The sequence below is a fragment of the Bemisia tabaci genome, chromosome 5 (genome assembly GCF_918797505.1).
Source record: "Bemisia tabaci chromosome 5, PGI_BMITA_v3".
Classification (NCBI taxonomy): Eukaryota; Metazoa; Arthropoda; class Insecta; order Hemiptera; family Aleyrodidae; genus Bemisia; species Bemisia tabaci.
In genome coordinates this window covers 37,084,352-37,110,428 of record NC_092797.1, presented here as the reverse complement: position 1 = coordinate 37,110,428, position 26,077 = coordinate 37,084,352, and the positions used below count along the sequence as shown (strand labels likewise).

General features: G+C 40.1%; 1 protein-coding gene across 2 annotated transcripts in view; it reads right to left on the bottom strand.

The window, feature by feature from the left end:
• LOC109040820 (actin depolymerising venom protein gelsolin 1) overlaps positions 1 to 24,450 on the bottom strand; it is a 43,118-nt gene extending 18,668 nt beyond the window's left edge. For both annotated transcript variants that reach the window (XM_019056899.2, XM_019056901.2), the window contains exons 1-5: positions 24,195 to 24,450; positions 11,943 to 12,147; positions 2,403 to 2,477; positions 858 to 932; positions 131 to 254 (exon numbers count right to left, since the gene is read on the bottom strand). In XM_019056899.2, the coding sequence (XP_018912444.2) occupies positions 131 to 254; positions 858 to 932; positions 2,403 to 2,477; positions 11,943 to 12,119 (451 nt within the window). In that variant the 5' untranslated portion in view covers positions 12,120 to 12,147; positions 24,195 to 24,450. The remainder of the gene's footprint in view (positions 1 to 130; positions 255 to 857; positions 933 to 2,402; positions 2,478 to 11,942; positions 12,148 to 24,194) is intronic.
• Between the last annotated feature and the right edge of the window lie 1,627 nt (positions 24,451 to 26,077).

Here is a 26,077-nt window from a genome sequence, read left to right as displayed (position 1 = left end):
ATCGATCAACTAAATTAGTCGAAAGAGGGTCCATCAGTTTTTCACAATGGATAGTTTTCAGCGTGTATTAATTTGTACTCAAAATTAAGGATAATCCCTATTACGTTAGTGCTCATTTTTGAATACTGACCTGATTTGAAGTATGATAAGAAAAGTTGAGTTTCGTGTTCTTGCACCTCCCGATGCTGCACAGGACCTCCTCCGAGGTAGTCATCCAGCTCGACGGACAAGATGGCGGCAGCCCCGGACTCATCCTGATTAAAAATTCAGAGAATTTAATACTTTTTTGTAAAGAATGCACCGAAAAAACACTTAGGGTGCAATAATGAGACGGTTGTAAGCGCAAGGAGCGTTTTAGTTTTAGAAAAAAAATCTATCAGCGCTTAGAACAGTGCGACGCAAGTAGAAACGCCTTGATGCAACGATTTGTGCTCTAGAGACGTCTGCGTTGCATACACAACAAAATGAAGGAGTTTCGGGATTCCTTGTTCACGTACAGATACAACGACGGCCCGCACTTCTCTCACCACAAATCCCGTTTTTGGCTGAATGGCTCACTATTTCTTGATAACCTGCGTTAGTAGGTAAAGAGCTGATTAAGTTTATGCAATAACTGGAATTTCGCACTTTACATAATTATTATTTATTTTAAAAAAACACCGATGAGGCGGTATATTTCTGCAACTGTCTGAAATTAATATGAAAATCAACAAAAACTTTCGCTGTATCACATAACTTTCCCACCGAGTTTGCTCAATAAACTGATCAACACATTGTTAATGAATGATATTTATTTCAATGCAACTCCTCTTCACATCGATTAAAAAACTACATTGATTATACGTCGATATTATTACCTGTGAAGTTTGGTTACCAAGCCAGTAATGGATGTCCCAAGTGAATTTGCCTTTTGATGATGTGTCCTCTTTGGTCTGAAAAAGAAAGAGAACATTGGATCTAATGCAATAATGGTTACAGCTCAGTCGAAGAAAATCTGAGCCTGCTGCGTTGTGATACGTCTGGGAAAAATGTAGGAAATCAATTTTCTCTAAAAGATTCATTCTCAAATGCAAGTTACAGACGTCCCTTCAGTCTTAAATGGGTGGAAAATGTTGGCCTTGAGAGTATTTAAAGTTAAAATAGGTTTCCACCAAATTTAAAATGTAATAAATGTGTACCTACGTTTTAAACATTAAAGAGACGGACCAACAAAACTTAAAAGATTCATGATGGAATTTTTTATCAAATCAATTAATTAACAAGCGGTTTTTCAGAACTGGATCAAGAGTGGCGGTAGCCACCCCCGGTCAAGGAAAATGACGACCTATACTACTGTCCCGAAAGCAAAGTGGTGGCCGACACTCTTAGACACAAACACACACGTAATTGTAGGTTACTTTTGACATCGTTCAAATAAAATCAAATTCACAATAAGTATACTTTGATGTATTCAAAATCACAGATTTAAACTTTACTGAGATAATCACGATCAGGGCCGGATTAAGGGGGTGGCCACATGGGCCGCGGCCCATGACGGCAAATCTACGGGGCGGCAAATTTTGCAATTTTTTTAGATTTACGTTATAAAAAAAATCGGATTTAGAAAAAATAATTACAAACGCGAAAAGGCTACAAAATCTATCATTTCCTGAGAGTATAGTAATTTCTAATTTTGTCGTCTTTCAGTGATACAAGAGACAGCACCTTTAACTAGTCGAGTTAAGAGAGAAACCAAACACACAATTTGGCCTGGAACGGCGCGAATTAGGGAGAAATGATGACGAGGACTTGAGATGAAAAGGAAAAGCCCTCGGCGCGTCAGTCGGCATGTAACACATATTAGCGCCTACAAGACTACACGAATACTTCACGCATTGCGCCAAACACGGTGCGGTCTGCGCGGCGCGGCGGCAGAAGTTAGAATCGTTAAACCACATTTATGTTCGTTCTTTCATAATTTTTTCGTTCATTTCTTATGAATGGAAGGCCTTGTCCATTAGAGATAGGTTTACGAAACTTGACTTTCGCGCAAAGTTCCGTGACCTTTTACTAGTAGAGTTGACAGGGCTTTTCCAAAAAATGTGATCAACACGAGTAAACGCGTCTTATGCACCCCTCCCCCGCTGGCACGTTCACTTGATGGTTTTTATTGATGTTTGAAAACGAATGAGAAGGGGGCGGCAAAATACAGGCGGCCCATGGGCGGCAAGTAGGAAAATCCGGCCCTGATCACGATTAGTGTTGCTTGGATGGGTGCGTGAACGCACAATTTTTGTGTGAATTTGATACGAAAACGTCAATGATGCGCCAGAATACGTGCATGCAGAATTTTACGTAGTAAAAGAAACAAACATGAAAAAGAGGAGCAGCAAAGGAGCAATAATTGAATAAATCACACTTACATTCAGGACAATGTAGGAATCCCCAGAGTAGAATTTTCCGTAGTCTTTTGGTGGGTATGGAACTGGTTCGAAATTCTGAAAAATGAGTGAAAAAATAATGTAATTGAGCTCAGCAAAACGTTTTTCGGGTACAGTCACAATATCATACCCGCAGTAATTTTATTCAAATGTTTTTGAGTCAAATGCGGGAATATAGGTATAGTTAATTTTTCCAAAAAAAAGAAGAAGAAAAAAAAAGTATGGTGAGTTTGCTCGGAGTTTGATTTCAATTTCCGACAAATTCAGCCGGAAACACGATACCTCTGGGACGCTAAACTCATTATTTGATCATCTATATAAAATGATGAATAAATGAGGAAATTTCTCTTCCCATTCCTCCCCTTATCATTATGAGGGAAGCTGATACCAATGAGAAGAATCAAAACTTCCTTCAAAGAGAATCTCGTTTTAGGTTCACGCCGTTTGATATAATTCTACCATAGTCGATTGCAAAAATTCGCCTAGTGATTTACCGACAGTTTACGAACAAGGCTGGTCCAAGGTTGGAAATCTGGCGCGAATGCCTAGCCCTAGCCCTAGTTTGATACGTTTTTAATCGGGCTCTCTTTTTGTTTTATCACACGGGCGCGGGCCCGCATGGAAGTAATCAGACCATAGAAGTGTAATTATGATCCAGTCACAGGCACGGATTCTGCAGAATGTCGGACAAAAGGAACATAAGAAGTTCTAGCTGAAAAATAGGCTTTCCGCAGCCCAAGGAAACTATCCAAAGAACTCTCAGAACCTCAACTAGGGCACGTTATAAATCATATCGATCTATACAATTCAAAAATTATTGAACGTCGGGGGCGGCTGATTTCGTCACTCCTCTGACGTAACGGGGGTATCTCTGTTTCCGCATGAGTCCTGGGATGCATAGAGTTGTATTAAGAACAGGGCTCACGTTGAAATCGAGATACGCCTTTACGTCAGAGGAGCGACGCGACGATTTGAATGCGGTGACTTAACAGTTGGGGTTAATTTATGAAGGGATTTTTCAATTTTTTTTTTTATGATAAACAGTAACAATGACCCCCCCCCCCCCCCAAGTTTTTAACCGAGAACTGGCAGCTGTGCATGTGAATCCACCCTCTTCTTACATCGGGAGGACTTTGGCCACGTCGAGACAACCCTGAAATCACAACATGCCGCATGCCGCGACACTTGGACGGGCGTCATGATGTCGCGCCGTTTGTGCAACCCCCTCCGTGTGACTTTTCCATCTCACATTAGATTGCGGATCATGTGTTTTCAATTTTTACCCTCCCATAAAACATGATTCGGCTACTATATCTAAATGGAAACTTCAATGTTATTGACAAAGTCCGACAGCGTACGCATCGTTGGCTGAAATAATAACGATACAAAAAAATGTGGACCTCTAATTGCGACATTGCACATAGGTCAAGAGTTTTCCTTTCCTTTCCTTTTTTAAAATTGTCCGTAAAATTTTATCGCTCATTCAAAAATTTTCACCAGAATTAAAAAAGAGAGATATTCTGATTCGAATAATTTCATGAGAGCAAAATAGATTTGAAGATATTGAAACATCACGATGAATCGCGGGGTGCATATTTTTTGCAGTGGCGTGGCGTGAATTGCGATGTATCGATTGTTATGCCATTTAAACCTATGGAAAAGGATAGATAAACAGAGTGTTCGCAGCGAACGCCTTAATAATCGATTCTTTACCATAGGTTTAAATGGCATAGCGATCGATACATCGCAATTCACGCCACGCCACTGATTTTTTGACTTCAGCCATCGATATTCTCATCTAGCAATCGGGATTCAGCGGATTTCAAATATGCGACAGAATTCTCGTTGAAAATGCGAAGAATATACGAAGATTCGACATGAACACTGAACCTAATTTTCAAAAAGAAACCCAATATTGTAAAATTTTTTAAACATAGAAAATTACATAACATCCATATAAACTGACTTCTCTCATGATTTTCTCTAATGCTTTGAGTTTTAACGGCACTGAAAATTAAAGAATCAACCATATGCCTTTACAGGAATGTTTACGAGTTAGCTTTCATCATTGGTGAAAACCAATGTTTCGTCGACATATTTAAGTAACGCACGAGGGGCCCCTAGTAAGTAGGAGAGAATCTATTCCAAGTTGCCATATATTATCGTGCAACATTTATCTGTTACACTGCTCAAAGGGAGCGAGGAAAAACCATAAATCGGTATGAACTGGGAACACCGCTGAGATACGAGCAGAAAACGTCAGAAAAAATTTTTCACACTTTTCAATCTTCACTCACATGCTGTAGTACACGCAACGCTTCTCATTTTTAACCCAGAACAAATCGGATGAAAAATAAGCGTATTGAAGGATCCATCCCGAAAGAGACGTGAGAACATCCAACGTGTTCCCTTCGTATGACGAGAGACATGTCGATGGCCAAAGTGCGAAACCACGTAACTCGGTTTGCGAGGTTGCAGAATTCCGGTCATGCTTCATTTTTTCTCCCGGTTCTCGGGAAAGAAAATTAAATAGGAGTGGGAATTTTAAAACACTGCTATGGAGATACATGCTTTCGCACTTTTGCCGTCGAAGTTTCCTCGCCCCTGTAACATCTAATCAACCATGTTTACACTCCAAATATAGAGCGATTTCGATGCATGATGACTGAAGATTTGAAAATCTTAACCGAGCTCTTAATATTCCGTACACGATCTAGCCCTCGAGAATTCTGTCAGTCCCTATCAACACGAGATATTTCGTAGTTTCTCTAACGTTCGGGCGCAACTAGATTTTCTCACGAGCCCCAGAAAGCATGGGTTCTTATGAAAAACAGGGCCAACGTGGAAATTGAGACACGTCATTACGTCAGAGAGGCGAGGGATTTTGAACGTGCAATATTTGGCACCAGCAATTCGTTTTTATATTTGACATGCTGGGTTTTTTCTGCGAATCCCTCACATGGAGTTGGTAAAATTAGACGAATCCGTGCGGGTCTTATGCGCGGAAGTGCCGGAAACGAAAAATTCAACATCTCGTCGTAGAATAGAGCCACTCAAAGGGGGGACTGAAAAAATCCTGTTATCCCGGTGCGATGTTTTGAAATTGCTCGTTCTGCTGACCTCAGTATTTCAGGAAGATTGACGAAGTCGGTAATTTTGCATAAAAAATTCTGATGATACTCTCACGAGTATTGAGTCGAATTTTCAAGAGGTGAACTGTATTACAAATAACGTGCGTATACAGATTTGGATTTGATGGATCCTAAACCTGGCAACGGTGTCAAAACACTGTATTTATGTTTGATTCAAATTCGCAATTCGTCGGTTTTTAAGGAACTGCTCTCAAAGCCCTGGTAAAAATTGGCAGTAGAATCTGTGTTCCAAAATACCATAGACCTAAAGCCGGATGTAAGATTTTCAACAGCTTCTGTAGCCGGCTGTACAATTTCTTATGGTCTTTTATAGCCGATGGCGATTGAGCAACAGCCAGACGATAAAGTTTATGCTAAACGTTATTAAATACGGATGCTAGGACTTAGCTAGTTTTTGGACTACCACTCTCTTTTTGTGGCATAGTATCTTGATTTATTTTGCGAGGAAAGCTCCGTACTTTTGAAGGATGCCTGTCATTCTTAATAAGTTGGAGCGCCTTAAATTTCTCATGATACTGTGCAATACCTCTGGTGTGAAATAGTTGCTTCAGACGCCGTGGTACGCTGCGGCGCGGCGGGCGGGCAGAGAGTCCGAAACGCGCATTGGCGCCTACAAACCTAACAGGGATACTTCACGCATTGCGCAATGCGTGAAGTATCCCTGTTAGGTTTGTAGGCGTCAGTGCGTCGCCGCTCCGCTTTGTGATAGGCTCCAGTATTTAATCCCGCGGAGTCAGCGTTTTTCAACTCATGATTTTGAGATGTTTGCACACTCTGTATGGATTATTCTCATTTTAATTGACGAAAAAAAATATGTTTTAAAGGAAAATATAATGTGTGTTTTGTACCTATAGCCCGACTGTATACTTTTTTATAGCTTCATATAGCCCGGCTATATGATTTGCTCCGCTTTCTACAGTCAGCTATATGATTTTCAATAGCCTTCTTTAGTCGGCTATAAGAACTCCTATGGTATTTTGAAACGCAGCTCCTATCGCCAATTTTTACCAGGGAGGGTCATTAATGAAATTCTTGTGATTTCATAGCGCCAAAATGATGCAGAATTAACCTATCTCAACCACGATATCTGAGTATCGCAATCTCAGTCTATGTTTTCTCCTCTTTAGTGCTTCCTAAATACTTCTGATTTCCCTTACAAGATTTTCCTCACTTATTGCTTGCAACCACAACAGCTGCTTATGTTGTAAATGAATCGTTCTCTATGTGGTATCCATGCCAATAGACACGACAATGCAGACGTAAAAATAAGAGACAAGCCCAACATAGCGGTCAGCTGCTAGGCTGCAATCAGCATCTCAGGTCTAGTTTTTCTTGGATTTGCACCATTATTTTTCACAGTTTGCGGCTCCGGGTTTTATCAACAGGCCAATCGTCTCGCGGGAAGTGAATGACCCTTCCAACGCCCCCCCCCCCCTTCACACCTCTGGAGCCCACCTCGCGGCAAATCGTCTCGTTGGCACCACACTAATATATTTTGTTAATTGGAGTGTGGCTAGCTCGTGCTCTACATACGCTTTGCTTTTAATGTACACCGCATGTTGTGCGTTTTTGACGAGAAAAATGAAGCCGCGAGATCTTCAAAGAAAATAAATAGCCGAGATGTTAACCTGCTCTGATGAGTGACAATTTTACGTTGAAATTTTGCTCGTATAGTTGACGGACGTGAACGAGAGCGAATCGATTTTATTTGGCGAAGGGTCCTCAGGTGTTTCTCCCGCCGCAATGCGAAGTTTTAACTAAGAAACAGGGTCTTCTGATGAGATAAACGAAAATATTCAGAAAATTTCGCGTATTCACCAGCGAATCGGTTTCTTCTTATGGGACGCGTTTCGGAGCTTTGGCTCAATCCTCAGTTGGAAGTATTTCTGCAAAACGGAAGTATGTGCCTTGTGACGTGAGCCCCGTTATGCATATATTCTCATGGGTCTCAGGGCTCATGTCTTAATGCACATACTTCGGTTTGGCAGAAATCCGTCCAGTTGACAGTGCACTCAGAGAGGAATCAGCGAACTTGAAGGTGGAGTCATAGTTCCGAAACACGCCCCATATAGCGTCCAGCCCACTTTCAAACTGGGGCTCTCAAACCAAGTCTTCTATTTCTCAGCCATTTCTGCGCGAAATTCCTTGGAAATTTCAAGATTTGATCTGTGATGTATCCCGAACACATCGGTTACCTTCAGATATCGTCGGGCCCACAATCTTTGAAAGGCAACAGTCATTAGTTCCATCGATGAGCCTCTTTGAAGCCCCTAGTTTGAGGGTGGGATGGACGGGTAAGAAAAAACTGATGTGCAAGTGAGTAGGCGATTTTTTTTTTTAATAACAATTTTCATTCATTTTATCAAGTTGACTTGTGTGGATGCCGGGTGAAGTTTTATCATTAAGGATCTCCTAGTCAGTGGCGAGGCGTAAATGATCGATTATCGATTTTTTCCCCATTTGAAAGTGTGGTGAAGAATCGATTGTTAAGGTGTTCATTGCGAACACCCTGTTTATCGATCCTTTTCCATAGGTTTAAATGACAGATCAATCGATGCATCGCATCGTGCGCCATGCCACTGTTCCTAGTTCCATCAGCAGCGACGTATTCGGCAACTGCGGAAGGAAAAAGCATTATATCCGGACGCGAGCCGCAACGCAAGGTCGCGTAACGCGCAGGGTTGCCACTCAAGTCACTTGTGCCACTTTTCTTATGGAAGGTGTAACGGAATACGGGGCGGTTTTGGACAATATTGGCTCCGCCGCTGCTAGGACGGTGGTGGCAGGAGGTAATCACTATGAATCATCATCACCGGCATGTCTGTGTGTTTATGTCTCGTCTACTTATTCCCGCTTTTTCACACTAACAAGCGCCGCGAGAAATCGGACGGACCCCCAGGGGCCCCGCCGAGTGCAATACCTAAAGTTATTCCCCAAAATTAATGTTTTACAGAGCCGCGCAAAATGCAACACCGAAAGCTATTTTCCCTAAAATTAATGCTTTACAGAAACACTTTGAAGCGTTCTGTATACAGAGATTTGGCTGCACACATGTGGATCAAGTTCTTATGTGCTAAAAATCGAATCTGCAAAAGAGCGAGGATACGCTTCTTGAATTTTTAGTTTATTGTACTTATGTACAATTTTGGCAAAAGCAATACGCGGTGCCCTTAGTTGTGGTCTGAAAACAACTCCCGAGCGCGCAAAGCTGTAAGTTGCAACTATACAAAAACCTCTAGAATTTAGACTCTAAAAGTAGAAAATAACTCATAAAATGTGATGGAGTGAAACAAAATGTGGGTAACTCAGGGTGAGAACAGGGCAAATAAGAAATCAGGCAGTTGGAATCTGAAACCAAAGGTACGCGTATTACTTCGGCATATCCAGAATGGAATGACCTCATTTTCATCTTTGATCTCGTTTCTTGCTACATTAAAAAGCAAAAACAAGGGAAGATAATCAGTGTCGACTGTCACGAAATCTAAGGTCGTCAAACTGGTGGTAGCCGCTATAGCGCCAAAACTGTGAATCCCGGCCTTGAGTGTTGATTTAAATTTTCAGGTCGACAATAAGATCGATTTATGGCGGAAAAAGAAAACAACAGGAATGTGTTTCCGATGCTTAACACCTTCTCGCAAACTCTAAAGAAACCCTTAACATTTAGAAGCCATTATTCGTAGCCACTATGAGTAGTATTATGTATTTAGCGTAGAAATCCACCTTTTTTTTTTTTTTTTTTTTGATGAATTCTAGCAAAGGAAGCTATTATCTCTCTAAAAGTTACGGTCTCAGTGTTCCAACTTCACCGGAAACACTGACTATCTAAAACCTAGAAGAAGAAGTTTTATCGCTCAACGAGCCTACAACAAATGAGTAAGCACTAAGCTATGGAACTGTGCGGCCTCCGCAGCCACGCTAGGAAGTATTTCTCACATTGAAGGCGTTTCTCATGCGTCGTCATTCCTTATCAAATAGCTATCTCGAGCAATCGCATTTGCTACACTGTTGATTTCGCTTTCAAATGATGCAACTATTCAGCCTCTGAGGCCACGCTAGGAAGTATCTATTCATGATGAAGGCGTCTCTAATGCGTAGATTTATGTACAAACTTTGGAAATGTTGAAAGCATTGGAATGTCATCACATATTAAAACCTTGTACTTCATCGTGCAAATTTGTTTAGAGGGAGCCTGCTCCGTGTCTTTAAAAATAGTTTACTCTGATAATACGTAATTAGTAATAGATAGTAATTCTCTGATTGCGTCCCTGATACCCACCTATTACTGAAAATTGACTGATGACTCTCATTTGCAGCTCCTAATTTTAGTGTGTGACTTCGGTATCATAATATCCACCCAAAATTTATCGCCTTGTTCCTACCTTTTTCCATTTCTTTTCTCTCATTCTCAAATATTTGCTACCGACAACAACTGAGGGAAGCGTAATGATGAGAAATTTGTTTCAACAATTTGTTCAATGGAATTAAATTATCTTGAATGATTATTAGGAAAACGAGGCAGTTAAGTATTATACTGTAGACGATTTAAGCTAGTGATTTTGTTGGATTTATAGGTCGCAGAAGAAATCGCTGACTGCAATTTTAGGAATTAGTACTGGCCGAACGATCACAAATCCATAATAAGTAATGATGTTGTCGCATGATTTGCCACCGTGATTTAATAGCTCCTCTCCATGTATTGTCAATAATTAACCCAGTTTGACCAAAAAATTGTAAATTACAGGGCAAGTATTGAGAAAAAGTGAAAAGGAGCAGCCACTTTGAAACGATTTCAATAGATCATCGTGGTACCAATTAAGCAAGAAACTCTAGAAATGATTCTTGAGAATTTTGTTATTTTTTATATTATGTTAAATTTTTGAATCAACTTTCATATTCCCCGCACACCAAGGAGCTTCTAGCCTCAGGATTGGATGGTACGATTTATGTTCAGTTTGGAACCGACCAAATTGACAAATAGTAAACCCTTAGTCAAAACTCTCGACGCAATTTTTGGGACTTACCAATTTTTCGAAAAAATCCCTGAGGCAATTTTCAAAACCCCAAGACTCTGATAATCTTGTATATTTTTTGAAAAACTACCAGAATCTGCTCTGATGGAACACGTCAAAGCCGATTTTTCAAATTTTGACGTAAGGTCTCTTTTTCTCAGATCGTATCAACATTTTTATAAGGTTCATAAGTATCACTAGAGTCCCTTTATACTGAGAGTCAAGACAATGCGAATCCATTTCTGATTGGTTAACCGGATTTTAGGCCTTCACAGTGTCACAAACGGGAATAAAGATTACATTTTCACCAATTGCAAAGATTATAATCTGGAATGGACCGAGGAATTTCGGGTTCGACAAGGAAAAAACGGAATGAGAGAGGGAACGGAGAAAGGAATTTAAGAATGAGCCGATCAAAGATTACGAAAAACGTTCAATTTGTGTAATCTTTATTCCCGTTTGTGACTCCATGAGGGGTGTTGTCTTGACTCTCAGTTTAAAGGGACTCTAAGTATCACTAACTCTTTTTGAAGAAAATCCGCCAAAGAAGGTTCAAATGTTGGAATTAAGAGACCCTCCAAGGAATTTATTCCCTAAAATGTACGTCTAATTTGCATATTAAAAAATGTATGAAAAATGTTTCAATCTAATTTTTTTTAAATTTTTTTTTAAAAAAAAATTGTTTAAATTTTAAACGCAAAATGAAATGACTACATGCAACATGAAACACTAGAGTCAAAATGCAAAAAAAAAAAAAACCGGAAAATCACAAAAAAAAAACATTTTTGAGAGAAGAAAGCACTTTTTGAAGAGGCATTTTGCATAAAAAAAAGAAAAAAAGAGAAAGTTTTCTAGTTGGTATCATTTCAAAAATTTGTTTACGAATTATTTTTTGCAATTTACAAATTCCCTCACGCACAGGTCAAGCGTTACTGCCAAAGGAATTGACATTAGAGAACAAAGTACACAGGAAAATCCGAATTGAACGATACAAACACATATACAAATTGGTAAATAAGGCTCAATTTGTAGACGGAATTTTTAGTACATTCCAAGTTGATCTTAACCCTTTCATCGACCAGAGGAACGCAACAATGATATATTAAAACTTATTGGATCAAATGTCAAATGATGATGATCTGCTGTCACCAAAATAGGGTCCAACTTTTCATTTTCATGCAATTTATTTTGTTATTTTTAGTATCGTGATTGGTAAAGAGTGATACTATCCCGAAACGTCCCAGAAATGTTGTTGTCAATTTTTTTTTGGCCTTCGTTACCCATTCTTCTGCGTTCTTTTTTTCCCCCACTAGAGTTTGTTTATCTATAGAACCCGGTAAGAATGCGAGAAGGTTTCATACCTCGATTCTCCAGATGCGAAGGCCGGCCTGTTTGCCGGCAGATCCGAAAGCGGGATGCATGACGATGGGTCGGTTGGTAGTGGCGGCCGAGCACTGACTGAACAGCGCCGCGCCGAATGTCAACACCAGCGCCAATGCCGCCAACCTCCCAAACGAGTCGAGACCGCTTGACGTCATCGCAGCCTCTCTGCCTCTGCCTCTGCCTCTGAAACCAAACGGGAGCAGACCATCATGAGTCATTCGAGGTCCTGAGTCATCCACCCCGAAAATCAAGGTCTGGTCGAGAGAGATTTCCCATGACGCTCATCCGGAGGACTACATCCTGGTGACCGATTGTGAAATTTCGTCTTATTCCATTGGACAAGACATGACCACAACAGAGAACTTTAAGGCAAGCAACTTATGTCGTGGTCTCTTCCTCGAGATCTTCAAAGCTTAGGACCGATTGTTGAAATTGATAGACAAAGCAATAGACAAAAGAGACATCAGACAGTGGCGTGGCGTGTATTGCGATGTATCGATTGGTGTGCCATTTAAACCTATGGAAAAGGATCGATAAACAGGGTGTTCGCAGCGATCACCTTAAAAATCGATTCTTTACCATAGGTTTAAGCGGCGTAACAATTGATACATCGCAATTCACGCCACGCCACGCCACTGACATAAGGAGTATGGAACGATCCTGTTGGTTGCAATGGGTGGTTCTTATGGACTAAGGGAGAAAATGATGGACTAACTCTATAAGGCCTCTTGTGGGCTGCCGTTAGTTAGTCTATTACCTACCTCCGTGGTCCATTGCAACCACCCGCTTCTACGACAGGATCTCTTCATATACTCTTTGTCTTTTTTGTCTATCGTTTTGTCTACCAATTTTTACAATCAGCCCGCTGAAGGCTATTCTTGTAGTTTGTGTAAGGACATCCAAGTCGTCGCATTACTTAGATAGGAAACGGAGGAGGTTGGTAGACTTTTAAAATTAAAGGTTACACGGGTTGAGGTGCATATTATATTTTCCGATGGACAAATCTGAAGGTCAAAATTGCCCAGAAGGTCTGAAAAATATTTTCGTTTCAACAGGTCATAAAAAGGCATTTTTGTTCGAACTTTCTCCGATCCAAGGAAGAGGGTGTCCTCAGATTTCAGCTCCAGTGGCCCGCTCGCTGGTCGTCTTTCGTCAGCCTATAAGAAATGCGATTGCCTTGGAATATACTTGCATTAATTTTTAAAAAAAAAAAAAAAAAAAAATCAGTAGAAAGGAACCTGATATGCCACTTGTCTAAGCGTTCTTTACTATACTTTCAGAGCAGTTTTCAATGCTATTCTCCAAAGGTGAATACTAAGTTCACTCTCATTAGATATCATATAGGAAAACTAGGAGAATCATTTCAGCCACAACACAACCTAATTCTCTGCAAGTGTTCCACGACAGAGAAAAAAAGATAAACCATTTTGAACATAAACGAGAGCAGGTACATTTAGAAAGTTTACTAATCAAAGATCATGAGAATATGCTTGACAAATATTTCGAATTGCAACACAGACAATGGCGCGAGCAAGAAATTCATGAAAAAGTGAATTTTCCATTATATTTTCTCATCTGAATTTTCCGATTGCAAAGCTTTCTGACGGAAGAGTCTCATCCAATTTTTTTGAGTCTCGTAGTTCTGACTTAAAAAATCCCTATCCTCTTTTAGAATTCCTTATCAGTCCCACCCGTTATTGCTATGTTCTCATTTCTTAGAAGGTGGTTATTGATTCTACTAAAAGATAAAAAACAGAGAAGTCGCAGGAGTGGCGTGAATGTATGATGAATCTACAGATTCATGCCATCTTTTATCTCTTATCAAAGTAGGTACTGCAAATTTTACCGCAATGATAATAAGACTCAATGTCAATTTAGAAGTTTCACTGAAATTTCTGTAGATACGGAGTTAAGTGACATTTTTGGAGTAAAAATGGAGAGAAAAAAATTGAAATGATCGAATAAAGTGAAAAATTCTTGCCCCTGAAGTAAAATATAACCTTTCATTCTTTCTTTAGTTGAGCACGGTGAATCAAAGAAGCGTGGATTTGATACCGGGACTCATCATTTGTTTATGAATAATATAAGCGTAAAGCATCATCATTATTACACAAAACATACCGCACAAATGTTTAGCTAAAAGTTTATTGCTCTTTTGTAATTGAAAATAAAATTTGGAGAGTAGCCATTACTATCTCAAGAAAAACCACTCACGGGAGGAAAAATTATTGGCCACAAAACAATCGCGAAAGCTATCTACTGTTTCAGGTTCAATTTATCAGACCATATCACCTCTCTTGTAGCTTATTCACCTTAAGACTGCCTTTAATTAAGATTTGGGGGGCCAGATCTGTCATTCTCAGATTACTCCCGATCAAAATATCAGCATAGGAAATGAGAGGGCAATCAGACGGATCCATAAGTTCCTTCAATTAGGCAGGTATGCAATACGCATTCCTAGAAGCTGCAATAGTGGTATGCAAGTTAACGACGCTTTGAATAAGACTCCGAGTGCCGAGTCGGCGAGGGGACATTCTTTCACGTTGCTTCCCATTAAATATTTTCCAAACTGTTAACCGATAGATCGTGCATCGATATAAATATTTTTTTTTATAAAATTTCGCTCTGATTTTGTCTCCTTGCGCTGGAACAAATTGTTATTGGTCACCATTTAGTATGAGGATTCAAATTAAAGATCATCTGAATGCAGCATGTTGATGGAGACTTTAGCTTTCCATGGGTGGATTTGACTTTTTGTATTATGGAGACTGGGTTTTGGTCAAATTATTGCTTTAGTCGTTGCACCACTGTAGCCAAGCTCAATACAGCCGAGAAGATGCATAGTTCTGTCAAATGGAACAAACGACACGTCGAAGAACATTACATCACGATGTTCTTTGGCAAAAATGTAGTTTTTTCCTTGCAATTTTTACAGATATACATAAACATTTGCCTGACGGTGCTGGTTTTGCGAGACCTAAGCCTGTCCAATACTTCAAATTTGTAATTTGCGTCTTTTGACCTGAAAAATACTCCGATTATTTTTTATTTATTTTTTTAATACATTTTCTATGAGAATAAAGTCGTCAAGTCTCGAATATTATTGTCCTATGAAATTAAAATGCCTGAAGCAATCATACACCTGTTCATCAGCTTGCACCAGTATAGACATATTAGTGGCAGCATTGCATTTCACATTTTAACTTATATTGCAAGTGATATGGTCAGGCAAAATATGACTTCAGATGGATGGTCAAATGTTAGTATAGTGCACGCTCGCTGATTCGAAATTCAAGGGACCAAGACTTTTTTTCGAATTAAAGGGTTTTGAGGAAATTGGCGAGATTTCGAATTATAAAGAGCGGTGGCAAAAACTTTCGAATTAAAGAGATGTGTACATTAGCTCTATAATTCAAAGTGGTGGTATGTATATCGAAAAAAGCCGATGGGGGTAAAAAGAATCGATTTTCAATTTTCGATTCTAAACCCTTTCAAAAACTCCTAACAACTCTGGGTGTCGATTCCACGTCATAATTTCTACTTTAAGTAATGTTAATAACTTGACGTCGACTCCACGTCATAATTTCTATTTTGAGTAATGTTAAAAGTAGCAGCATAGCGCCGGCAAACAAACTGCTTTTTTATGAATTTCGTAATTTTGTTTTCTCTAATTTTTGGATACTCTCATGGCTCAATATTTGGTTGTTCTTTACGCCAAATGGTATGAACCTATTAAGCTTCCAAATAGTTATCTCATTGTTCATGGCCTTACCTTTAAGTCCAACATTGCCTGCTGACTCTCACAGATATTTGTCAAAATTGCTGAAACTCCAGTTTTTATTAAGGTATACAAACTCCATTATGATTTCCTCATGATTACTAACAGTTCCCATTACAACCGTCAGTATCTCGAGCAGAACGCAGGAAATGAATAAAGCTTTAAGGCCGCGGGCTGGAGATTTTGCTACCCGTTGACGTCAGTCATTCCTGTCAGATAAATCAACGTAAGACGCTAGGCAACGACGCCAGACTGCATAAAAATTGGCCTACTTTCCCTCCGACTCCGTAGATGATAATAAGCAATATTTTTGAATGCGATTTGGCAACTTCTCGGTGCGTTGAGACTGGTCGGCTTCATCAGTACTGCATTCGGATCCGCGCTTCAGCATGACTCAGCATTAACAGTTATGCGGGGCGCAGGACGGATTGAGACAATATCACGATAGCCGTAGTATAGGGTGAGGAAATGGCAAAAAACTGCCCGACTGGATTATTCATCGAGGAAATGCCAAATTGAAATCCTTGCCTCCAAATTTTCTAAGAATTTGTATTGAAATCAGACAAAGTGGGTCCCACGGAGAGGAAAAAGTAAACAATGAGATCACTATTTCACAACTTAGAGAGGTTCATTCTGTATCATAATGTCCGAACAATACTGAAAAATTCAATTTGCTGATCCTCTCAGAAAGTTTCAATGAATTCCAGAAAAAGGTTCAGTTTATCAGTATTGTTGTCAGCCTTAGAGACGATTCATTTCAAAAACTTCTGACATTACTAATAATGTAGAATTTTTCTACAAAATTTGAAATAGTTTTTATCACCAAAAACTGGAAATCGATGTGTTACACCTCAATGGGGTTTATTTGCTGTAATGAAGAAGCTGGACCTTCACCTCAAGGCACATTTTACCTGACCTAGTTTCACTTTTTAGGATTGGAAAAGTTTAAAGAATCGTCCCCAAGGAAAAGATAAAGAGGCACACCCTTAATTTACGTTAATGCAAAAGATAAAACGTTATTTTATATTTTGGACAAAAGGATTTTTTTCCAAGAGGAAAATGATCTTCTGGTCTCTCCCACTCTTTTACCGATTTTTCCTGATAATAGATGATGTTTGATCGTTTTCTACGCACGTTTCGTAATTTCGCCGTTTATTTTATTTTGATGGCAAAATCTGCAATGAAGTTGATAGTTTTGCGGAAGCAGATTTTTAATCACTATGATAGAAAAGTGCCGCAGAACCAGCATTTGTAGCGCTAACAAGGAGAAAAGAGCTGAACGACACTGAACCTAAAAAATGATTACGAAGCGAACGTCAAGGATGAACGGCAGAAACCGCATCAAGAAACGCCTGCAAATCCCAAGCCTGCAACCAGCCAGCCAACCACCGGTAAAGTTGAGCGTTGTAGTCATTTATGCCGCTCACAAAGCTGGATTAAAGTGCCTAATTGCGAAATGAGCTACTATACTGTTGAAAAATATTTTCATTGCGCTAAAAACCCTTACGACAAAGAAGAATAAGAAGAAGATGAAGGACAAAAAGCACCATTAAAAATACAACCCGGAGTTCACATCAATTGGAAATCGTACTGGAAGAGCTGGCACTTGAAGTTTTTTTTCTTAAAAAAGCATAAACCAAAAGTTTATGCTGAAGGTCAAAAACGAGATTACTGTTTTCATTGCCATAAATCTATGCGGGTTTCAAATAGAAGCCCAAGAAATGTAGACCCACGAGAAGTTTTGAGTCACTATGTTGCTCAGTTTTTGTTTGAAAACATATAACGTGAATATATATGGACACATTTCATTTATGCTAAAAGGAACTATGTTACACGCAGGCCCTATGCACATGGTTCCTTTCAGCATAAACACGTCCATATTATAGAGAACTCAAATGGGATCAGGCTGATTTTGGCTGTAACAGAATTTTAGCCGTCTTTTAACTCATCGTTTTCCGGACGAGAGAACGTAACTTAATCAAAGTTTGTAACATTTACTCTCATGATTATTTTCTTAGTATAATATTGACCACGCGATATCTGTCCAAAATGTGTCTAAATTTTGCCTTCTGTACGTATAAAAATTAGTGTTTTCAATAAAAAAAGAAATGCCCAACGGTCCTTAAATGCAGAAACTAATCGCAAGTGAAAGGTGACATTGATACAGAATTTTGTTTTTTTCGTAATGGTTACGAGGAATAATTATGATCTCATACTTGGCTTTCACGGGTACGGAATTCACCGAGAACTACAAGCTCAGAACTTTCATATCTTCCATTGCATGAGAGTGGGATTTTGCTTTTTGATTGCGTGAACGGTAGCTTTGGATGTAGGTCTACAAATACATCCTAAAAAAGAATACATCAAATTGAAAAAAAGAGAAAAAGTCGAGTGTCAAAACTGGCAAAGGCAAAAGAGACGTATCAGGGCCTTGTTTTTCAATTTTTCTCCCGAATCCTAACGACACCTCATTGACAGCACAGCATAAAGCGGAGCTCGGAGCATGCATTGCGAGTTCACGCCTCGCGCCATCGCGCCTTCAATTTTGCAGACGCAACACGGACATCCATCAAGTACGAATAGTTGTATCTTTGCGCCGTCACCAACGCGCGTCCTTTCCCTTGCTTTATTTCCATTTAGTGCTGATTCCGTCTGTCTTATTTTTACTGGTGATTCAATGGCCACGTGAGCAGCACAGCCGAAAATAAGAGAGACGGAATCAGGCCTCGCTTTCCAACTTTTTCCCCGAATCTGAGTGACGTTTGCTGAAACACTGGCGGGCGATCGAAAATATATTTGGGTCACTTCGGTTTCAGCACCGAAAAATAGGAAGTCCCATCATGCATACACCTAGATTGAAAACCAAACCTAAGCTTCCAGAATTTGATAGAAAAATTTACTCTTCCTTTTAAACGAAGCACAATCAAATCAGTTTTACAGGCGGATTTCACAGGAGTAAATTAACTTCATGTGGGTTATATAATGAAGATTGCTCGCGAAAAGGAGGGCGCGCAATAAAGGGTCATTTTTGGACATAGCGAAGCGACCCAAAATAAATAAAGTTTAGTCATTAGAACTTCAGGGCATTTTTATTTGTCGGTCAGTGTTACCGCCGCACAGTGTATCGAGTCAATTAGAGAGGTCGGGCATGAAATTTGTGACTAAAACTGCAAATTTTGATGTTTATTTCGTCACATTTTAAATTTAAAGAGATGCTTTCGGAAGAAAGTTTTACGAGGAAACCAACGAAACCTCTTTTAGAACCTCAAAATTTTGTATAAACGGAGTTATAAGCTTTTAAAGTTTCCAAACTTTATCCAACCTCTCCTATTGACTCGCTGTGCGCCGATAAAAAGCAAAATTCTACTGATCAAATCGCAGCTGATTGTGATGATGGTTACTCAGAACTGCTGCAGGAACTCCAATCAGCCAGGAATTCGAGCGTGCGCCCTGAGTTGGGAGCAAGTAGCCGTCAAAGGGCCGGATAGAGTGCACCGGGTGCATGATGTGAAGTGTAAACGGCTTGAGTGAGGACCTTCAACTCTATTTATCCGCGAATGACCCACTTATATTAAGTTAAAGCCCAGGCCCGGGCGGCAGAGGTGGCGCGGCGTCGCGACCGGCAATCAAAGCTCAAAGCTCAAAGCTGTCGCAGCCGCCGCGCCGCGTCAGTCAATGCGTCAAGCGCGACAGCTTTACTTGCGGTGCCGTCAGAGTGCGCCTGATCCTGATTGTCGCCGAAGGCAAATCAGGCCCGAAAATGCATTTTAGCGAGAAGAAATCGAGCCGGGGGTTCTGATTCGGCCATTGGTTTAATGGAACACGGACCAACCGCTGACATAGATCAACGGCAATTTATCGCAACATTGTCGAAATAAAAAATTGGAAAATTCTCAAATTTATTATGATATATACCCATAACACGTTGCCAAATTTCGATCATAAATCGGGATCATGTAGGGAATTAAGTGTATTTTATAGCCTTGTTTCCCGTTTTTTCTCCTATGTTTTGATGTCACCATAGTCACGGGCTGCTGGTTTAGACATTTTAGCCTGTGTAGGAAATTAGTGACATATTTCGATTTTTCAAAATTTCAAAGGCTCTGAGTGCGTGATTCGTAATAAACGAAAAGAAGGCCGAATGAAGGGTAAATAAGGATATATTTCAGAGCTGAAGTGGCGGTGGTGACAGAAGCAATAGAAAAGAAGAGCAATAAGAGCACATATTCATGGAAACGCATCCAGGGTCTCTCATGAAGTCACAGAGGAATGAAGGGCGCCTGAACTTGGACTACCGTATCCCTCTGTTGCATGCATGAATTGATTGTGGAATACGAAGTTTGAGACGTTTAATTTTCCCTGAAACATCTGGTGGGGGGGGGGGGTTGGAGGGATAGGGGGCTCTATTACCCCAAAATGGGTTCTAAAGGGGTCAGTTGTATATCTGCAACTTCATGCAATTTTGGTAAAAACCCGGAAAGAGAGATTGTATACATTCAACATGATGCAATAACGGAGGACGATAAATAATCGAATTCCTTGAGAATTTATGCGATTTTTTTTAAAAGAAAATACCTTTTATCTCATTTCATTTCAAATGGACATTTACTAACTTTGTTTTACCTGACTTCCCGACCCGCACTTCAACGTGTTTTTTTACATTATTGATTTTTCAGGGTTTTATCTAGACCAGTGTCACGTAATTCTTTAAGAAAATGAAGTGGCTCGCAACGGTGTCATCAAATCTTAATTTCAGCATCACGTAATTGAGGATTGGGTCGTTGCTATATTTTTTTTCCAAAAATAAATGTAATTTAATCGCCTGATGTAGAAACTGTGTTGGAATTACTGGTCAAATGCAGCGCTGCACAAAGGAGCTAAAGCTCGTAGATTAAACTGCGCATCTCCCTTTGCTGCTTCTTTTATGGTCAAATTGTTGGTCTGCGGTGCACCGGTGCCACTTTTGGCAGAAAACGATTAGATCTCGCAATAGCCTCTGTGGGTGGGTGGGTTCGGACCCGACTAGACACCGCCGCGGCTACAAAAACGGAAAAACAACACTCCACAAGGCAGTCCGAAAATAAGTTAAGTACATAAGATTGCTTGTCTTTCCTCTTCAACCGCATTGGAGACAAATAAACACCCTCCAATGGCTACTTGGTGGCAGGCGAAATCTTTGTACTGTCAAAGCTTCTTCATTCAATCTTTGAAATAGCCTCCTCGTTGGTCATCAGGATTTCTTTGCTTTGTAAGTTTATCAGCATTTGTCATGAGGTAAGAAAAAAGAGTTAACTAATGAAGCCTCAGAAGTAAAAGTTTCCGCCAAAAGACTAGCGGAATATTAAGATCACATTTTGCCTAAGGCATTACTATTACAAGCTCATTTTAGAAACCATGGTCTAGATCGATCTTTAATGAATATTATTTTAGTAGTGCCTCGATACCTTTTTTAAAGAAAACTACATTTACATTATTTCAGTAAGCTCTACACGTTGAATTGCATTTAAACTATTACTTCTTTCTCAACAGTCTCGGCATACTGCCAGTGCCCTGCAGCAAAAATCTGTAAAGTCAACTAGTGTGACTCGACGCAGAAAATGATTTTCCGAGCACTGATTTGTAATTTCATCGTAAAAACAAGTTAACGATTAAATTCATTGTAATATTCTGCTGGCATCTAACAAAGCGAATGGAAGCTTGAGAGCCTGCCATGCGTATAGAACGTCCTTCACTTTTGGCCTTTTAAATGCTCATTCAATATTGATCGTTCAGCCCGCTTTAACTTAAATGATGACATGAAAGAAAAATCCATTAAAAAATTAGTTTAGTAAGGATACAATTAGAAAAAAAAAACACAACCACGACGTTTTGGGCCGAGTGCAAGCGCAAATTTAAGTGGAAAAAGCTATAAAAAAAGAGAAAATATTTACTAGAAGAAGCATACATATAGCCAAGATAAGAACAATTAGCGCCAACTAAAAATTAGAGCACCGATGAGAATCTGTTCATTGGCGCTTTGTTTCTCAGTTTGCGCTGATCCCAACCTTGGTCAGCGTCATACTTACTTTCGCGTTTTCATTTTCTAATATATATTTTTTGTCCCAAATGAAAATGAGCATATGGTTTATAGGCCCGAAATGTTTTGGATGTGTTTCTTCTCTAACTTAAGCCTTGTTAACCCCAATTTTTTAGAATAATTCTCTTGTTTTTTATAATTTGATTAGGCTGTTACGTTGTACTTTTCTTATCACTGGATGATAACTCAATCATCATTCTTAGAATATCCTAAAATGAATGGTTTTATCAAGTCTTCAACACATTAATGACTATCGTGTAGGGAGCAGAATTAATCATATCGCAATTTTTTGAAAAAAACCAACAGTCTCGTTCTCATTTTTAGGTATTGTGATAAGAACGAGAGCACTGAAAACATTTTCCCTCCAAATTAAACCATAAACTAAATGTTTAATACCTCGGCACTGAGGTAACTTATTCCTTGTCCAGACTATCAAGTTCAAACAATTTGATTATTAGCTTTTGTTTCCTCCTTTTACTTTTTTTTTTAAACGAAGCCTGTAATCGTTGCCAGTTCACGAACTCAAGAAAATCAGTAGAGAAGCAATTGAACCAAGTCAAGTGATTTTCGACTGAGACACAGCAATGCGGTAAGATCGTTACTATTGGTGTGAAAAGAAATTTCTGCAGGAAAAAGATTAATGAAAAAAGACCGGTTTTGCTGGACAACTTAAAAAGAGAAAAAACGTCATTGAAAAAACGTATCCTGGAAAGGGATAGGCCCACGAAGACTTAGCACTCCGCACAATGGATCGATTCAATAGGATGGATCGGACAAAATTTGGAAATTTAAAACGCTTAAACTCCTTTCACACAAAACTTTGAGGTTCTAAAAGTGGTTCCATTGGTTTCCTCATGAAATTTCCCGGTGAAAGAACCCCTTGAAATTTAAAATGTGATCAAGTGAACATCAAAATGTGCGGTTCTAGTAACAAATTTTATGTCCGACCTCCCTAATTGACTCGATCCACTGTGTGGCGGTGCACAGTCACAGAGGTGTTTTTTGCGGTTTCTGTTATCCACGAAACATTTGGGAGTAGAATATTATTTTAATTCCATGCGTCAATATTTACCAGGAGCCATGAAGGGTTCAACACAAAAATAGCGCTATGATTGAAATCGTTAGAATCTAACATAATTGGACTGCATTTTGCAATTTGGAAGTAGGTACAATATCCGGCTCAGTTTAGAAACGACGTAAATATAATGAGTTTCCCTTACAACATAAGTGTTTTTACAGATAGGCAAAAAATTGGAGTTCCGAATTGCATAATGCGGTCAAATTTACTGTGAAGAGAAGATTCATTGTCATCCGAAGATATAAATCCTCGAACAGACAAATATTGCTGCACGGAGGATGTTACATGGTCTATCTCAAAAGTCAAAGGTGAAATTTTAGGTGCTATGCGCAATCTCTGTACCTATCCCCTCCGCGTCAATTCTGGTTCTTGTAGGTAAATGTGACCGTCCTTGCTTCTGTCTGGGGAAAATGGGGACCGAAATGTACAGGTATTGTGTTAGAGCTTAAAGATGTGTTCTTGGCAGATGAGGGGTAAAGAAAATCATATACACTCACAAATATCAAACCAAATTGAAAGCAGCACGGTTTGAAGTCTGTTGTGCCAAAAACGTAGTCTCGAGAAAAAACTATTTAAAATTTTAAGAGAGATAGTTTACCGTAGAATCCGACTTGACAAAAAATTACTCGAAAAAAAATTTGTTTCCTTCGTGCACCAAGGTCCAAGGAAAACAGAGGCAGTGGCTAAGACCCAATTTGACTTGGGAGCTTCACATTGTGGTAGTGCCCCAATAAATTAAATTATTAACCCCACCGTCGCGGTACTACCCTAAAGTCGAGTTGTGGCACTACCACAATTCATTAGAAATGCCTGAATCATCCCACAAAATAGGATAATGCCACAACATTAGGGGTATACCTCTAACACTTTTTTTCCGTGTCCCTTCCCTTGAGGCGGACTACAAATATTCAGTGAGAAATCACTACTGCGCGATCTCGAAGGAGGTGCGACTGAAGACTTGACTTTAGGGACTTAAAAGGTTAAAAGTTAAATTGTTTACTGACTTGCACGTTTTTTTAATTATTTTTCCGCAGACGCGTTTCGGTCAGTACGGACCATTTTCGATGCTCGATCGCGACTGATTTTCGCCCGTACTGACCGGAACGCGTCTGCGGAAAAATAATTAAAAAAACGTGCAAGTGAGTAAACAATTTAACTTTTAACCTTTTAAGTCATTTTCTTGTGCGGTGAAGCTCCCCCGAAAGTATGACTTTAGGGAGCTCACAACGACGAATTCCCAGAAAGTGTGGAGCCGCCTTCGGGTTGTAAACTCGGGCGAAACGAAAGAATCGGGTTACCTGGAATGAGCGGAAGCCTGTGGACCCTGGAGCACCGACAGCAAGAAGAACGGCGACGCTGAGGAAGCACCAAAACAACGGGCGCGGTAAGTAGTATTAAGTCATTAAGCGCACTGGGCGACGGCGGCGGCGACCTGGGACCGAAGGAAGTGCCGAGTAAGTTACGGTTACAGCCAGTGCAGATCGGAATAAGACGGAATAGCTCGATGCCGATGACGATGGTGATCGTTCTAGACAAGCGCAACTCACAACGGCCGCAGCCAGGGAGGCGATAAGCGAATTCTAAATATTTTAACCTTGTGCATGACGATCATGGGTCAGTTAAATCAGTGTCACAGATGCCGCGCAAACGCTCAGCTCCGGCACCGCGCCGACCTGACGTGGAGCGGCAAAGGCCAAGATCTAATCGCGTCGCCCAGATTCCCCCGAGGCCCCGCGCCGCATGGAAACTCGGGCTCCCGAGGGAAAATCATAGGGGCTCCACCACGGGGTTATCCCTGAATTCGTAGTTCTTCTGCCGTAAGGGCGTATCTTGACTTCCGTATGGGCCCCAGAAAGCATGGCTTTATATGTACAACAGGGCTCACGTGGACATCAAGATTCGCCTTTGCGTCAGAGGGGCGACGAATTGGACCAAATTTTGCAATTGGGAATAACTATCTCTGGCTCTGGCTCAAAAACACTCCTGTGCATAGGAAAACTAATGGTATATACGTTGTTCCTGCACTAAGCCAAAAATTGGATTACATTTTGCAATAAGGAGCCACTATTTCCGGCTTATTATAGAAACAACATATATACCATTGATCTCCCCTGCAGGCACGTGCTTTTATGGAAGAGTCAGAGATAGTGGTCCCTTATTGCAAAATGTAATCCAATTGTAGTTCCTAATTGCAACTTACAGTCCAATTATCTAACTCTCGGGGGGGGGGGGGGGTGTCATGTCTATGGCTTTTTTAATTCATAGGAGTGGGAGGGAGCTGAGAAATAGACTCATGTAGTGACTACGTCATAATTGAATCAGTGAGAACGAAAACATACCAACTCGCAAAAATGAAAATAATCAAGACACACACAAAACTGCACAGTAGGTGAAGAAGTTAGTTTAAGAAAAAGATTTTTGGTGCCGAAAGACAAGTACTTCAGGACACTTTAAAGGTTGGAACAGATGCGCTAACTTCCATGAACTTAATGAAAATCAATCGTCTTTACTGAGAATTGAGCATTTAGAGTAATTGAGTTGCTGTGTTTTCGCTCTCATTGATTCAATTGCGATATTCGACGAATCTATTTGCTATAAACTTGCTTTATTCGACATACTTGATTTGCGATGATTCAAATCGAAACATTAAAACATAAACTCGTGACCAAATCCCGTGTAATTGATTGTGTCAAGGTGATTCGTCCAGGGCCGGATTGAGGGGGTGGCCACATGGGCCGCGGCCCGTGGCGGCAAAATGTAGGGGGCGGCAAATTTTGCAATATTTTTGAATGTAGGCATCAAAAGAAGAGAGAAAAAAATCGGATTCAGAAAATAAATTACAAACGAGAAAATGCGACAAAATCTCTCATTTCCTGTGAGTAAAAGTATAGTAATTTCTAATTTTGTCGTCTATCGGTGATACAAGAGATAGCACCTTTAATTAGTCGAGTTGAGAGAGAAACCAAAAACGCAATTTGACCTGGAACGGAGCGGCGCGGCGGTCGGCATGAAAAGCATAGCGTCTACAAGAATGCATGAATGCTTCACGCATTGCGTCAAACACACTGCAGTCAGCAGCAGTCGGCTTGAAACGCATAGCGCCTACAAGACTGTATGAATACTTCACGCATTGCGCCAATCAGTGTGGTCGGCAGCGGTCGGCGTGAAACGCGTAGCGCCT